Here is a 17,994-nt window from a genome sequence, read left to right on the forward strand (position 1 = left end):
TCAACGGTCTACACCGCCCCCTACTGTCTGTGTCCCTGTACTGCAGAGGTAAAGGGGGGGTCCTTGGCAGGCACTGCCGCCCTCTACTGCAGAGGTAATGGGTGTCCTTGGTAGGCACTGCCGCCCTCTACTGTCCGTGGCCCTGTACTGCAGAGGTAAAGGGGGGTCCTTGGCAGGCACTGCTGCCCTCTACTGTCCATGTCCCTGTACTGAAGAAGTAAGGGGGGGGGGGGGGTGTCCTTGGCAGGCACTGCTGCCCTCTACTGTCCATGTCCCTGTACTGAAGAAGTAAGGGGGGGGGGGGGTGTCCTTGGCAGGCACTGCCGCCCTCTACTGTCCATGTCCCTGTACTGCAGAAGTAAGGGGGGGGGTGTCCTTGGCAGGCACTGCCGCCCTCTACTGTCTGTGTCCCTGTACTTCAGAGGTAATTGGTGTCCTTGGCAGGCACTGCCGCCCTCTACTGTCCATGGCCCTGTACTGCAGAGGTAATTGGTGTCCTTGGCAGGCATTGCTGCCCTCTGTCCCTGCCCCTGTACTGCAGATGTAATGGGGGTGTCCCTGTCAGCCCTTGCTGCCCTCTGTCCGTGGCCCTGTACTGCAGATGTAATGGGTGTCCCTGGCAGGCACTACCACCCCCTGCAGGGGAAATACACTATCTGCTCTATTCCATGGAATAAATGGGGCTAAGAACCTAAAGTGGACCGGTCTCAGGAGATATAGAGAGACTTCCTTGCTGGGCTCGGAGACAGAATTCTGCATCTCTCTCAGGGATTGGGGCTTTAGAGAAGCTGGAGGATCAGTAAGGCAGCCAGTCAAGCAGCATTTTTAGGAGAGATCAGCCATGGAAGTCTATGTACTTCTCCTGAGATGCCCAAAATGAGACACTCCGTGCTGGCTCCCTTCCCTATGGCTGACCATCCCCCGGGGAAGGCACAGTCGGCCATGTTGGATTATTGTAGACAAATGCCGCTCCCCCAGATTACTTCTCTGCGGACAGGAACGACACCCTCCCCCATAAAAACACAAATCCCTGCAGACGGGATCTCTCACCGCTGAAAGTCCTCGTCATCTCTGAGGACTTTTTCTGCAGGATGACATCTCACCCCCCCCCCCCTCCCTCTTCCAATCTACACCCCCTCCAAGCGTAAGGCTGCCTGTGACCAGTGAGTGACGACCGCAGGAGACTGACCATCACGAGGCAGGCCATGTTCTGCCCTCCAGCAATGTGAGCCATGCTCCCTCCGGTGGTCACTCTGTTAATTGCACTGTCATGCTCCCTCTGGTGGTCATTCTGTACATTGCAATATCATGGCTGCAGCTTTTTGGCATCAGTGGAAGATCATAGAAGAGCACATATGGAGATAGAGAAGGCGGCACTCAGACCAGCCCCGCCCACCCTGGCAAATCCGTATGGAGACATGCATAATAAGTGAAGTCCGGGGTGTTCAGAGGCTGCAGTGTGACGTACAGAGCATGCACAGCACGTTCCGCTATCTATACAATACGCAGGTCACATGACACTGACGTGGTCAGAGAAGGCTTGTGTGGGGTCCCAGCTGTCCTTAACAACACAACAAATTCTCTCCAGAGTCCTCAGGGCATTGTGGGTAGTAATGGGGTCCATATCCAGGCCGTTCTGTGTGATGAGGAGCCGCCGCAGCCGAATGTTCCCCAATCCCTCCAACTTCTTCGCAAACTGGAGCAAACCGGCCGAGGTGATACAATTGGAGCTGTGAGGGAAAGAGATGGGTAAGCAAAACTCCACCCTAAACATTTACCCCCTCCCCCGTACATTGACCCTCCTATCCTGAACATTCATCCCCCTCCCCCCCGTACATTCACCCTCCTACCCCGAACATTCATCCCCGTCCCCCCCGTACATTCACCCTCCTACCCTGAACATTCACCCTCCCCCCGTACATTCATCCCCCTCCCCCCCCTACATTCACCCTCCTACCCTGAACATTCATCCCCCTCCCCCCCCGTACATAGACCCCCCTACCCTGAACCTTCACCCCCCCCCGTACATTCATCCCCCTCCCCCCCCTACATTCACCCTCCTATCCTGAACATTCATCCCCCTCCCCCCCGTACATTCACCCTCCTACCCCGAACATTCATCCCCCTCCCCCCGTACATTCACCCTCCTACCCTGAACATTCATCCCCCTCCCCCTGTACATTCACCCTCCTACCCTGAACATTCATCCCCCTCCCCCCCGTACATTCACCCTCCTACCCCGAACATTCATCCCCCTCCCCCCCCGTACATAGACCCCCCTACCCTGAACCTTCACCCCCCGTACATTCACCCTCCTACCCTGAACATTCATCCCCCCCCGTACATAGACCCCCCTACCCTGAACCTTCACCCCCCCCGTACATTCACCCTCCTACCCTGAACATTCACCCCCCCTACCCTGAACATTCATCCCCCTCCCCCTGTACATTGACCCCCCCTACCCTGAACATTCATCCCCCTCCCCCTGTACATTGACCCCCCTACCCCGAACATTCATCCCCCTTCCCCCTGTACATTTACCTCCCTGCACCCCAAACATTTATCCTCCCATCCCAACCATTCACCTCCCGTCACAAACATTCATCCCCCATCCCAACCATTCACCTCCCGTCCCAAACATTCATCCCCCATCCCAACTATTCACCTCCCTGTCCCAAACATTCACCCCCCCATCCCAACTATTCACCTCCCTGTCCCAAACATTCATCCCTCCATCCCAACTATTCACCTCCCGTCCCAAACATTCATCCCCCCCATCCCAACTATTCACCTCCCGTCCCAAACATTCATCCCCCCATCCCAACTATTCACCTCCCGTCCCAAACATTCATCCCCCCCATCCCAACTATTCACCTCCCGTCCCAAACATTCATCCCCCCCATCCCAACTATTCACCTCCCGTCCCAAACATTCATCCCCCCATGCCAACTATTCACCTCCCTGTCCCAAACATTCATCCCCCCATGCCAACTATTCACCTCCCGTCCCAAACATTCACCCCCCCCATCCCAACTATTCACCTCCCGTCCCAAACATTCACCCCCCCCATCCCAACTATTCACCTCCCGTCCCAAACATTCATCCCTCCATCCCAACTATTCATCCCCCCCATCCCAACTATTCACCTCCCGTCCCAAACATTCACCCCCCCATCCCAACTATTCACCTCCCGTCCCAAACATTCATCCCCCCCATCCCAACTATTCACCTCCCTGTCCCAAACATTCATCCCTCCATCCCAACTATTCACCTCCCGTGTCAAACATTCATCCCTCCATCCCAACTATTCACCTCCCGTCCCAAACATTCATCCCCCCATCCCAACTATTCACCTCCCGTCCCAAACATTCATCCCCCCCATCCCAACTATTCACCTCCCCTCCCAAACATTCATCCCCCCCATCCCAACTATTCACCTCCCCTCCCAAACATTCATCCCCCCCATCCCAACTATTCACCTCCCGCCCCAAACATTCATCCCCCATCCCAACTATTCACCTCCCGTCCCAAACATTCATCCCCCCATGCCAACTATTCACCTCCCATTCCAAAAATGTACCTCCCTCCACCCCAAACATTCACCCTCCCATCCCAACTATTCACCTCCCGCCCCAAACATTCACCCCCCATCTAAACTATTCACCACTCTGTCTCAAACATTCATCCCCCATCCCAAATATTCACCACTCTGTCCCAAACATTCATCCCCCATCCCAAACATTTACCTCCCTCCACCCAAACTATTCACCAACCTGCCCCAAACATTCATCCCCCATGCCAACTACTCACCTCCCATTCCAAAAATGTACCTCCCTCCACCCCAAACATTCACCCTCCCATCCCAACTATTCACCTCCCCAGCCTTGTAAAGCCATCTGCAGAAAGCTGGATGAATCATTTTACATTTTTCAATACAATTTAATTCATAAAAATCAGACATTTCACTTTTGATCCTCCCATTCTCACCAATCTCCTCCTCCATTGAGGGACACAGGAATCAGATGTTTGGGGTTACGCTGCCACCAATGGGAATGGACACTGGCAAACAGAAAATCGTATGGCGGCCCAGTATAACCCTGCCCACTCCCAGCATGCCTCAGGGTTTTTTTGCTCGTGTCCTGGGAGGATGGACAGCTCTACTGTGAAGTCTAACCGCCATTGGCTGTCACTTTTCTTTCTCCTCCATTGACTTTAGAAAAGATTCCTCATTTCTTCGCTGCCTGAGCCGGCCTCTGCATTGGGATCCACCTGGCCTTGGCAGCAGCTTTGGAGGTCAAACCAGGAACTCCCGGGACATGACATTGCGGAGCCAGCCTGGAGTGTGACCCTCGGGCCCCGGGGCTCTGCTTTGGGTCTGATAGAAGAGAGACACAGAGCGCATTCCAGGGCCGGGGTGAGGAAAGCCATTTGAGCTGAAGGATCAGGAAAGGCCTCGGTATCTGCACGGCCGGGCAGCTTTCCCACTGTGCGTCCCCGCCGGGCAGCTTTCTCATTGTGCGTCCCCGCCGGGCAGCTTTCTCATTGTGCGTCCCCGCCAGACAGCTTTCTCATTGTGCGTCAGCGCCGGGCAGCTTCCCCACTGTGCGTCACCGCCGGGCAGCTCCCCCACTGTGCGTCACCGCCGGGCAGCTTTCTCATTGTGCGTCAGCGCCGGGCAGCTTCCCCACTGTGCGTCACCGCCGGGCAGCTCCCCCACTGTGCGTCACCGCCGGGCAGCTTCCCCACTGTGCGTCCCCGCCGGGCAGCTTTCCCACTGTGCGTCACCGCCGGGCAGCTTTCCCACTGTGCGTCCCCGCCGGGCAGCTTTCCCACTGTGTGTCACCGCCGGTTTTCACTCATGGAAAGGGTTGTCACCTGAGGGACTGAGCAGCGCTATCATTTATGGGATGAAGTGTCCTGCACGCTCCGTGCTCCCTCCCACCTTCCTGCACGCACGCACGCTCTGCATACTCCCTCCTACCTTCCTGCACGCACGCTGCGTGCTCCCTCCCACCTTCCTGCACGCACGCCCTGTATTCCCTCCCGCTCCCACTTGCCTGCATGCATGCCCTGTGCTCCCTCCTGCTCCCACTTGCCTGCACGCATGCCCTGTGCTCCCTCCTGCTCCCACCTTCCAGCACGCACACTCCGTGCTCCCTCCCACCTTCCTGAACGCACCCTCCCTCCCTCCTTGGTCACTCTGTTGCTCCATTTCTCACACTCCTTGCTACCTCCCCCCCCCCCCCCCCCCTGTGCTCGCTCCTGCTGTTCAATGTACAGGACACAAATATGTAAAAAATTCCTCAGCCTTACGCCTAAACTGTGAATTAATCTCCGCGCTCCAGGGAGCACCAGCACACCGGCTGGTAAAAAGTAAAACCAATATAGCAGCTACTTAAACAAATATGCAGTATATTTGATAATAAAATGAATAAAGAATAATAGTAGCGCTTGAAACAATGTTTAAAAGTGACACCACTCATGTCGTTTATGGGCTTATGTGCCCATGTAAGCTGGTGTACATAGGGAGAACCAAAAGAACATTGAAAATTCGTGTTGGTGAACATATCACCAACATTATCAATGGCAAACGGGAGCACAATGTGTCAGCCCACTTTCGACAACATCACCACCAGGACCCCAGTGAACTGATATTCTGGGGCATTGAATGGGTCACACCACCGTGGCGAGGGGCTAATTGGGTCAGGGAACTCTCTAAGTGCGAAACTAAATGGATTTACCTGACCCAATCCCTCGCGCCGGTGGGATTGAACATCGAACTTGACCTCAATTGTTTCATCAGTGACTCTTAGTTTATTATTTTCGGCTGTAACTTTTGTGGAGATATATACCATCATCCCTATTCTGTATCCAAGATTTTTTAGACCTATACCATATTGAATGTATTTCAATTATTTGATAGTGATATTTGATTTTATACATTTTATTGGATTTGATATCCGATTTTTAATTTTGAGTAATGTGCTAATTTTTAGCAATATTTTCTTAGTTACAGTATATTATACTCATGAGATTTTATACTTTATTGATCCGCATTAACTTGCCATAGTTGGAGTTGTGCATATCTGTTGTTTCAGGGCTAATTGCAACCTACAGCAGTGTATACTATTGAGAGTGCGCCGAGATACCAGCGGATGGTTATTCACTTGTTTGAGTGACTTTCGACGGTACTCGAGGTGATGGAAGCAGCAGGTCACTGGATTAGACTGCACGCCTATTTGGGATGGCCCGGGGCGGGGTTTACAAATAGGATCAGACTCATTTGTATTGGTGTCTGCAGAGGTGGTGTTATAGCATCACCCGACAGGAAGTTCCCAGTCTGCATTCAATTTCTGGTATCATGAGGCGAGTTGTCCTTCCGGGTGACCTGATTGCTTCACCATTGGGTGCGACGCCGTGAGGCGAAGCATAAATAGATCGGGAGCGCCTGTCTGGCCGCGCCCCCAGTTGAAGTCAGGAAGTGACGAAACGCGTCGGGGCGTGGCCAGACGACGCACCCAATCGCGGACCACGACAGTGGAGGACTTCTGGGTCTACCCGATCTGGCGTGGAGCCACATCGTAGTAGCAGTGGAGGATCCGAACCTGCCATTATACGAGATAAGCTTTTACTATTTTCTTTACAAGTGAGTGCGATGTATGCTGTGCTGTTATTTTTTGAATAAAATTTTATCAGACATATTGCACTAGTGGGGAATGTTTTTTATGTTTTCCACACACATGGGAGCATGAGAGGAAGAGAACCACTGAACCAATCTTGGATTTAACCCTTGCTGATCTCTACTCACGTGGGCATTTATTATATGCGAGGTGTGCTCACTTATGAGAGTAAGTGAGCAACAGGATCTGGTGAGTGGCCATTTCCTATTGTCCCCCTGCACTTGGTGGTGGAATAGTGGTGACCCTGTTGTACTACACAAATAATTTGCGGTTTGTGAAGTGTTGCAGCTTTGGAGTCTCAGGGGATGGATGTTCTGATTTACCAACATTGAATAACCTTGCAGGACTATTTTCCATATGCTGGGAGGAGTTTGACACTAACCAGACTGGCATCTTGGGGGATTCTTTATGGTTTATTTTTAGAGACTTTTAAACATTGTTTCAAGCGCTACTATTATTCTTTATTCAATGTACAGGACACACCTTCCTGCTGCTCATGCTTTACAAACACCACACAGAACTCCAATCTCCGGTCCACTTCCATTGACTGCATACAGTGACCCAGTCACCTTCACCCGTCTGGTCCCCATCAGCACCATTTGCCCAGGTTGAGAGTACCCAGGGCCTTGCCTCAAACCCTGAGCCCAGTCCATTGCCACCAGGTGGTCACAACATGTCTGTATCTAAACGCAGAGGGGATAGTCCTGCTGCTACAGGTGACCCCAGCTCAAATTACCACCCTACATCCAGCTCCAGCCTGGGGTCTTTCAGAGCTTCTGCAGTTGTAAACTCCTTTCCATTACATTTGCTGTGTGAGGTATTCCTCTCTACACAATGGAAGAACCCTAGGAGGTCCTGAGCCCCAACTGAGAGTGTTGTGGAACTCTTACCCTTTGAGGGAGAATTTGCTAAATTCTCCTGGACAGTCTCGCTTGTCTAAGTCATCCGATAGGACAATCTCTTAGACATGGAGTTCCTAATCTCTTCATCCTAAGGGGGAGGGGTGTAGAAGTTTAGGATCTTTACACTTGGACCATCTGCTCTTTCGGAACAGGACCGGTTTTGTTGTAGGTTCAGTCTCAGGACCGTGGTACTTCTTGGGGCATGGACCCATTTCTGGATCACATCAAGTTTCTGGATCCGTGTTCAGATATTTGTTGTCACTCCATCAGTTTTTTGGTGGTGTCTGGTTGTTCAGCTTCTCTCTGCTTCAGGTTTGATGTTCCTTCTGTGTGGAGTCATCTCCTCAGCTGGTGACTCCCGGGCAGAGATATTTTAGGATGAAAGGTCCCCGGATGATCCTCACAAGGCGAAACCAATAGAATGGAAACCCTGAGTGTGATTTATGGGTGGAGTGATGAACACAGCATACAAATCTGTGTCATCTGGAGGTGGATTGTGAGGGAGATCTCTCCATCTATGTTCAGGACTTCTCCTGAGATAGAGGTACCAACATAAGATGAAGACTATGAGAACAGTGGGAGGAGCCAAACCAACCTGACATCCAGACAGTGAACCAAAGAGGAGGAATCTGCAGCATAGAGATCAGCCAGAGCGCCCAATCCTTTGTTCCCTATAGAGGAAAAAAAAAAAAAAGTCAGTTAAGTTGATCCAGGATTTTCTCATCACCAAACCCACCAAACCCAGGTCTTCTCTACACTGACCCCACTAATCCCAGATCTTCTCTACACTGACCCCACCAATCCCAGATCTTCTCTATATAGACCCGGCCAATCCCAGATCTTCTCTATATAGACCCGGCCAATCCCAGATCTTCTCTATATAGACCCGGCCAATCCCAGATCTTCTCTACACTGACCCCACCAATCTCAGATCTTCTCTACACTGACCCCACCAATCCCAGATCTTCTCTATATAGACCCGGCCAATCCCAGATCTTCTCTATATAGACCCGGCCAATCCCAGATCTTCTCTATATAGACCCGGCCAATCCCAGATCTTCTCTACACTGACCCCACCAATCTCACATCTTCTCTACACTGACCCCACCAATCCCAGATCTTCTCTATATAGACCCGGCCAATCACAGATCTTCTCTACACTGACCCCACCAATCCCAGATCTTCTCTACACTGACCCCACCAATCCCAGATCTTCTCTACACTGACCCCACCAATCCCAGATCTTCTCTATATAGACCCGGCCAATCCCAGATCTTCTCTACACTGACCCCACCAATCTCAGATCTTCTCTACACTGACCCCACCAATCCCAGATCTTCTCTATATAGACCCCACCAATCCCAGGTCTTCTCTACACTGACCCCACCAATCCCAGATCTTCTCTATACTGACCCCACCAAACCCAGATCTTCTCTATATAGACCCGGCCAATCACAGATCTTCTCTACACTGACCCCACCAATCCCAGATCTTCTCTACACTGACCCCACCAATCCCAGATCTTCTCTACACTGACCCCACCAATCCCAGATCTTCTCTACACTGACCCCACCAATCCCAGATCTTCTCTACACTGACCCCACTAATCCCAGATCTTCTCTACACTGACCCCACCAATCCCAGATCTTCTCTATATAGACCCGGCCAATCCCAGATCTTCTCTATATAGACCCGGCCAATCCCAGATCTTCTCTACACTGACCCCACCAATCTCAGATCTTCTCTACACTGACCCCACCAATCCCAGATCTTCTCTATATAGACCCGGCCAATCCCAGATCTTCTCTATATAGACCCGGCCAATCCCAGATCTTCTCTATATAGACCCGGCCAATCCCAGATCTTCTCTACACTGACCCCACCAATCTCAGATCTTCTCTACACTGACCCCACCAATCCCAGATCTTCTCTATATAGACCCGGCCAATCACAGATCTTCTCTACACTGACCCCACCAATCCCAGATCTTCTCTACACTGACCCCACCAATCCCAGATCTTCTCTACACTGACCCCACCAATCCCAGATCTTCTCTATATAGACCCGGCCAATCCCAGATCTTCTCTACACTGACCCCACCAATCTCAGATCTTCTCTACACTGACCCCACCAATCCCAGATCTTCTCTATATAGACCCCACCAATCCCAGGTCTTCTCTACACTGACCCCACCAATCCCAGATCTTCTCTATACTGACCCCACCAAACCCAGATCTTCTCTATATAGACCCGGCCAATCACAGATCTTCTCTACACTGACCCCACCAATCCCAGATCTTCTCTACACTGACCCCACCAATCCCAGATCTTCTCTACACTGACCCCACCAATCCCAGATCTTCTCTATATAGACCCGGCCAATCCCAGATCTTCTCTACACTGACCCCACCAATCCCAGATCTTCTCTATATAGACCCGGCCAATCACAGATCTTCTCTACACTGACCCCACCAATCCCAGATCTTCTCTACTCTGACCCCTCCAATCCCAGATCTTCTCTACTCTGACCCCTCCAATCCCAGATCTTCTCTACACTGACCCCTCCAATCCCAGATCTTCTCTACACTGACCCCACCAATCCCAGATCTTCTCTATACTGACCCCACCAAACCCAGATCTTCTCTATATAGACCCCTCCAATCCCAGATCTTCTCTACTCTGACCCCTCCAATCCCAGATCGTCTCTACACTGACCCCACCAATCCCAGATCTTCTCTACTCTGACCCCTCCAATCCCAGATCTTCTCTACACTGACCCCACCAATCCCAGATCTTCTCTATACTGACCCCACCAAACCCAGATCTTCTCTATATAGACCCGGCCAATCCCAGATCTTCTCTGTGCCGATCCCACTGTTCTCAGATCTCCTCTACACTGACCCCACCAATCCCAGATCTTTTCTACACTGACCCCACCAATCCCAGATCGTCTCTACACTGACCCCACCAATCCCAGATCTTCTCTACACTGACCCCACCAATCCCAGATCTTCTCTATACTGACCCCACCAATCCCAGATCTTCTCTACACTGACCCCACCAATCCCAGATCTTCTCTACACTGACCCCAGCAATCCCAGATCTTCTCTACACTGACCCCCCTCCAATCCCAGATCGTCTCTACACTGACCCCACCAATCCCAGATCGTCTCTACACTGACCCCACCAATCCCAGATCGTCTCTACACTGACCCCACCAATCCCAGATCTTCTCTACCCTGGCCCCTGAGCTGTATTCTGCTCTCTCCTCCAGTGAGCAGAGGAATTTGTTGAGAAATTTCCTGCCAGGTTCATAGTTTCATCTTCTATAAGCCTCTTACCAATACAGAACCCAACACCAACCAGTACACTATCGAGACACAGATCACCCACACACGGGACATTACCCAGACGGTTTCCTCCCAACTTCAGGATCTTCAGGATGGAATTTTTCTTCAGAGCGCCGACAAACAGAGCGAGGAAATCCCGCGGCATCCTCTCAAAGAGACGGCAGAAGGAGAACTTGATTTCTATGAAGAGAACATGGCAGTAAGCGATGGGCGTACTGTGGACGGTCACATGATCCTGACGGAGGAGGGCTTACCTTCTAGGCTGGAATGGCTCAGGAGATGCACAATCTCCGCCTGAGAGTCGGTCAGGTTCAGGTCATGGAAGCCGAGTCTGCGCAGAGCGCTGTTATGTTCTGCAAATACAGACAATCATCACCATTACAGGGTCAGAGGTCATTGCTGGACTGTAAGATCCCGCCCACAGGGAAGCCCCACCCACTGATCTTCTATCAAACTGCAGGCAGGACAGCCAACCTGCAGCACTGTAACAGGAAGCCGGCCGAGACAGCCAATCAGAGAGAGTCATCAGACACACGGCCAGCAAGACCTGAGAGAACCACCAGATACAGGTCCAAACCACCGTCAATGCGCACCCCTCGCTGTGATCATACGGAGGACAAGCAACCCCCCCTATTCTGTGCCGCAATGGGCACCATTTTGCCCCGCCCCTCTGGATGATGGGCACCGCCCTGATTTGTATCACAGATGGCACAAACACCGGCATGGCTGCCACCTGGATGGCGATCTTATACACACAGCCTGGGGAAACTGACCAATTCTGGTTACAACAGGGCAGCTGGTCATCACCCATGGGGGCAGGAGGTCAGCAACCGTTGGGGGCAGGCGGGGTCAGCACCTGTGGGGGGGCAGGCGGTCAGCACCTGTGATTGTTTGCAGTAAAAGTTTGACATCCTGGTGGCGGGTCAGTACGGCGTTATCCAGGGACAGCTCCACCAGGCAGGGGGACGCCTTCAGTGCCGACGCCAAGCGCTGAACATCCAGCGGATTCTGAGGGAAGCGAAGGTCCAGCTGCTTCAACTGGTTTTCTGCAGAAAGAAAAGATTTATAAATTAAAGACCATGAAGAGGAGAGGAATGGCAGGACGATCACAGCACCGTACCTGTGATCTGAGAGCCCCGCCTCCACTACCCACCTGTGATCTCTGAGAGCCCCGCCTCCACTGTCCACCTGTGATCTCTGAGAGCCCCGCCTCCCCTACCCACCTGTGATCTCTGAGAGCCCCGCCTCCACTACCCACCTGTAAAACCCTGCGGGTCCCGCCTCAAATGTCCACCTGTAAACCCTGAAGGCCTTGCCTCCACTACCCATCTGTGACCCCCTCCAGGGCCCGCCTCCACTACTCACCTGCGGACCCCGCCTCCACTACCCAACTGTGAAACCTGCGGACCCCGCCTCCACTACCCAACTGTGAACCCTCCGGGCCCCGTCTACACTACCCACCTGTAAACCTTGTCTCCACTATCAAACTGTGAACCCTGCGGGCCACGTCTACACTACCCACCTGTGTACCCGGTGGGTCCGGCCTCCACTGTCCACCAGTGAACCGTGCAAGCTTGGCCTCCACTACTCACCTGTGGAACTCTGCAAGCTCCGTCTCCACTGCCCACCTGTAACCCCTGCGGGCCCCGCCTCCACTACTCACCTGTGAACCCTGCAAACTCCGCCTCCACTACCTACCTGTGAACCCTGCAAGCTCTGCCTCCACTACCTACCTGTGAACCCTGCAAGCTCCGCCTCCACTACCTACCTGTGAAAACTGCGGGCCCTGCCTCCACTACCCACCTGTGAACTCTGCAGGCCCGGCTTCCACCACCACCTTGTCGCTGCTCTCCTCCAGGTCGTAGCACAGTAAGAGGGACTGCAGGGCGGGGAAGGTGCAGAGGATGGTCTGGGCCAGGTCCAGGATGGTGACGTAGGTGCTGAAGTCGCTCAAGGAGATGGCGGTGAGGGAGCAGCGGGGGTCCCGGGACAGGTGGGACAGCGCCTCCAGGAACATGCTGATATTAGTCTGCAGATCTAACAGAAGATACACGGCAATCAGAGAAGACACACAATTATCTCTGAGACACCACCATGGACACTCACTATGCAATCGCCAGAGAACCCGTCACATGTCTGGGCTCCTCTCAGCAGCCAATCAGAAAGGTGATCTGCAGCTCGGACATACGGGCCATTTCATCGGTCTCCATTATCAATGTGCCTTGGGGGGGGAAACGACACCTCACTTATCAATGTGCCCCACAACCGCTAAAGCTGCCCATTAATGGATTTGTTCTGCAGGAACTCTTTGGATTTCCATCCATGTACGGCACTGAGGCCAATCTACCGATCGATATCCGGACAATCGCCCTGCTGGAACATTTCCCCTTGATCCATCATCTGTGTGCTCGTGGGGAGTCCTAGGTGGGGATTCCTCCATTCACATCCAATGTTTGGATGGGGGAACCGGGTCAGATTTTTTTGCTGAGCCGGCTGGCTGACCCATCTATGGCTGGCTTAACTTCCCCCACTGTCCTCTGATTGAATAGTGAACTCTGATTGGCTGCTGAGATCACCAACCACAGCTCCTCCTCCAGACACGGACCAACAGTCACATCAATTCTCGCCCATCACTGCTGCAAAGCACCCTGGGAGCTCCCTGAAGACCTTGAACATTGTGTCCCTTGTGCTGATTTTCAGGTTTTCTCTTTGAATTGCACCCAGACTGTAATACATCTCCCCCCCCCCCCCATGTATAGCGAAAAATCACTCCCCCCTCCCCCAGTGACTGTGCTTTGCTCCCCCTCCCCCTCTCACCGTTGTAGGCCATGGTCAGCCTTTCCAGGGACACCCAGGAGCGAAGGAGTTGGCAGAGGGAGCTGCAGGTCCCCGGAGTCAGGAAGACGTTGTGCAGGTTCAGCGTTCTGACGCTGCGGAGGCGAATGGCGCCAGGAAGGAGGGGCTCCTCGATCGTAGTCTCCTCCTCCTGCGTGTTCTCCTCCCCCGTAGGAGGGACACTGAAGATGAAGTCATACAAGTCACCGGCTTCGGACGTCAGGCCTCCCGCCGGCTCTGCAGGGGGCGCCAGTCTATCATGTGAGGTAGATGAGGTTTTACTGGCCAGTTCGGCAGAAGGCATGGCGGTGCCACCCCCCACCCGTTCTTCTGAGGGTCCAGGGGCCTCGGTCGGAGGCTGCTCAGGAGCCACATTCTGGCTGATGTTAAGAGGCTGCAGGCTTAACAAGGCACTTTGGCTGCCCAGCTCCTCTTGGCTCCATTGGGGGGGATGGGCACACAGGGCACAGGGGTGATCAGTGACCTCCTGCCAGTAGCCGGCACTGATCTTCAGGATCAGCGCCAGCAGCTCCTTGTCAGGGCGGGGCCAGGACAGCACTGACACCTTGGTGACATGGCCGTGGTGGATGAGGTGGTGCAGCAGCAGTCTCAGGCATTTCTGGGTGTCGGGGTCAGACAGACGGATGTGAAGGAACTTCAGACTCTCCACGGACTGGGCCAGGCGTTCCAGGATGGCGGGGGTGAGCTCTGTCACCCCCTGCTGCTTCCCGAAGATGGTGAATTCCGAGACGTGCTGCGAGCTGTGGACCAGCGGGGAGAAGCGGCGGTCATTGAGGCGCCAATCAGAGGAAACGTCCAAAGTCCCCCGCAAGACGCTGTGAAAGAACGTTTCCAGAAACTTCTTCCTCCAACACGTCACCGTCTGAAACCAAACACACCCAACGTTATACTCTGCACCAATCACAGGCCAACCCTTCCCAACCAAACACACCCAACGTTATACTCTGCACCAATCACAGGCCAACCCTTCCCAACCAAACACACCCAACGTTATACTCTGCACCAATCACAGGCCAACCCTTCCCGGGCAACCCTCTCCAGCCAATAGAAAGAAACATTCATGGGGAAGACTTCCTCCTCCCTGACAACTTACACGGGGGGCGTCCTTGAAACCCCGCATGGGGGGGTAGGACTTTCTCATCCCCGAAACACTGCACGGGGGGGGGGGGGATTTCCCCGTCCCCGAGACCTTACACGGGGGAAGAGTCGTCCCTGACACTGTATAGGAGGGAGGCGGGGGTAGGGATAGTAGGGAGTTAGAAGCAGGAAGGGGGTGGGGAGGATGAAAGAAGGTGGGGAAGGACAGATCATAGAAGCTAATAAGAATAGAAGGTGGAGGGAGGTGATGAGAGGAGGATAAAAGATGGGTATGGGAGGTGGGAAGGAGGACAGTAGGAGGTGGGGGGAAGGAGGACAGTAGGACGTGGGAAAGGAGGACAGTAGGAGGTGGGAAAGGAGGACAGTAGGAGGTGGGAAAGGAGGACAGTAGGAGGTGGGAAAGGAGGACAGTAGGAGGTGGGAAAGGAGGACAGTAGGAGGTGGGAAAGGAGGACAGTAGGAGGTGGGAAAGGAGGACAGTAAGATGTGGGAAAGGAGGACAGTAGGGAGGTGGGGGGAAAGAGGACAGTAGGGAGGTGGGGGGAAGGAGGACAGTAGGGAGGTGGGGGGAAGGAGGACAGTAGGGAGGTGGGGGGAAGGAGGACAGTAGGGAGGTGGGGGGGAAGGAGGACAGTAGGAGGTGGGGGGAAGGAAGACAGTAGGGGAGGTGGGGAAGGAGGACAGTAGGAGGTGGGGGAAGGAGGACAGTAGAAGGTGGGGGAAGGAGGACAGTAGAAGGTGGGGGAAGGAGGACAGTAGAAGGTGGGGGAAGGAGGACAGTAGAAGGTGGGGGAAGGAGGACAGTAGGAGGTGGGGGAAGGAGGACAGTAGAAGGTCGGGGAAGGAGGACAGTAGAAGGTCGGGGAAGGAGGACAGTAGAAGGTCGGGGAAGGAGGACAGTAGGAGGTGGGGGAAGGAGGACAGTAGGAGGTGGGGGGAAGGAGGACAGTAGGGAGGTGGGGGAAGGAGGACAGTAGGGAGGTGGGGGAAGGAGGACAGTAGGGAGGTGGGGGAAGGAGGACAGTAGGGAGGTGGGGGAAGGAGGACAGTAGGGAGGTGGGGGAAGGAGGACAGTAGGGAGGTGGGGGAAGGAGGACAGTAGGGAGGTGGGGGAAGGAGGACAGTAGGAGGTGGGGGAAGGAGGACAGTAGGAGGTGGGGGGGAAGGAGGACAGTAGGGAGGTGGGGAAGGAGGACAGTAGGGAGGTGGGGGAAGGAGGACAGTAGGAGGTGGGGGAAGGAGGACAGAAGACATTGAGATGATGGTCCCTCTAGGAGGGTCTCTTTATATCTCGTGTTTTTGGTCCCCCTTGACTGTGAGATGTCCAATCACATCCCTCCCCTCCCCCTCACCATGAGTCGGGTGGGTTTGTTCTTCATAATGTCATTCCATAGTTTGCACCAGATGGATTGGGTGGAAAGACCTAAAAAGAGAGAAGGAGGTGAGATCAGGATGGGCGGTTACGTGATGGGCAAGATAAGCCCAGTGGGCGGAGTTTACCTTTCTTGGTGGCGGCTGACTCGATCCTCTCCAGGTAGTAGATGTTCAGTAGGGGGAGGAGACCTTGTAGGATGATGGCTGGGAGATCTGCCAAAAAATCCACAGATCAGGGGGGGAAAGAAACCCAACATACCCATCCCCCACCCCAACAACCCCCCTGCACACCCTTCCCCCGTGTTTTGTATATGCTTTAAAAGAAAAAGTAAAAAATATTTTTTTTTTCTTCGTTTAAGTAATAAAAAAAATCCAGTGGTGATCATATCCCCCCCTTATGTATTTATACATGGAGATCATATCCCCCCCTTATGTATTTATACATGGTGATCATATCCCCCCTTATATATTTATACATGGTGATCATATCCCCCCCTTATGTATTTATACATGGAGATCATATCCCCCCCTTATGTATTTATACATGGTGATCATATCCCCCCTTATGTATTTATACATGGAGATCATACCCCCCCTTATGTATTTATACATGGAGATCATATCCCCCCCTTATGTATTTATACATGGAGATCATATCCCCCCCTTATGTATTTATACATGGAGATCATATCCCCCCCTTATGTATTTATACATGGAGATCATATCCCCCCCCCTTATGTATTTATACATGGAGATCATATCCCCCCCTTATGTATTTATACATGGAGATCATATCCCCCCTTATGTATTTATACATGGAGATCATATCCCCCCTTATGTATTTATACATGGAGATCATATCCCCCCTTATGTATTTATACATGGAGATCATATCCCCCTTATATATTTATACATGGAGATCATATCCCCCCTTATATATTTATACATGGTGATCATATCCCCCCTTATGTATTTATACATGGTGGTCATATCCCCCCTTATGTATTTATACATGGTGGTCATATCCCCCCTTATGTATTTATACATGGTGATCATATCCCCCCTTATGTATTTATACATGGTGATCATATCCCCCCCTTATGTATTCATACATGGTGATCATATCCCCCCTTATGTATTTATACATGGAGATCATATCCCCCCCTTATGTATTTATACATGGAGATCATATCCCCCTTATGTATTTATACATGGAGATCATATCCCCCCTTATGTATTTATACATGGTGATCATATCCCCCCTTATGTATTTATACATGGTGGTCATATCCCCCCTTATGTATTTATACATGGTGGTCATATCCCCCCTTATGTATTTATACATGGTGATCATATCCCCCCTTATGTATTTATACATGGTGATCATATCCCCCCCTTATGTATTTATACATGGAGATCATATCCCCCCCTTATGTATTTATACATGGAGATCATATCCCCCCCTTATGTATTTATACATGGAGATCATATCCCCCTTATGTATTTATACATGGAGATCATATCCCCCCTTATATATTTATACATGGAGATCATATCCCCCCTTATGTATTTATACATGGAGATCATATCCCCCCTTATATATTTATACATGGAGATCATATCCCCCCTTATGTATTTATACATGGAGATCATATCCCCCCTTATATATTTATACATGGAGATCATATCCCCCTTATGTATTTATACATGGAGATCATATCCCCCCTTATATAT

At 52.2% G+C, this 17,994-nt stretch overlaps 1 protein-coding gene and 1 long non-coding RNA gene across 2 annotated transcripts; one reads left to right on the forward strand and one right to left on the reverse strand.

Moving 5' to 3' along the window:
- Positions 1–17: 17 nt before the first annotated feature.
- LOC309543564 lies at positions 18–490 on the forward strand. The gene is made up of 3 exons (XR_014224796.1): positions 18–48; positions 95–155; positions 423–490. It is a non-coding gene; the product is annotated as an uncharacterized lncRNA (long non-coding RNA).
- Positions 491–1,278: 788 nt separating this feature from the next.
- On the reverse strand, positions 1,279–16,476 carry LRRC41 (leucine rich repeat containing 41). Its single transcript, XM_082276034.1, has 9 exons — positions 16,387–16,476; positions 16,239–16,309; positions 13,750–14,650; positions 12,736–12,969; positions 11,814–11,978; positions 11,187–11,285; positions 10,990–11,112; positions 8,178–8,253; positions 1,279–1,730 (listed from the first exon to the last, which is right to left on the reverse strand). The coding sequence occupies exons 2-9, from the start codon at positions 16,263–16,265 to the stop codon at positions 1,511–1,513; spliced, it is 1,845 nt and encodes a 614-aa protein (XP_082132160.1). The 5' UTR covers positions 16,266–16,309; positions 16,387–16,476; the 3' UTR covers positions 1,279–1,510.
- Between the last annotated feature and the right edge of the window lie 1,518 nt (positions 16,477–17,994).

This window comes from Pelophylax lessonae, assembly GCF_965119305.1.
Source record: "Pelophylax lessonae genome assembly, contig: HAP1_SCAFFOLD_214, whole genome shotgun sequence".
In the NCBI taxonomy this organism is placed as follows: Eukaryota; Metazoa; Chordata; class Amphibia; order Anura; family Ranidae; genus Pelophylax; species Pelophylax lessonae.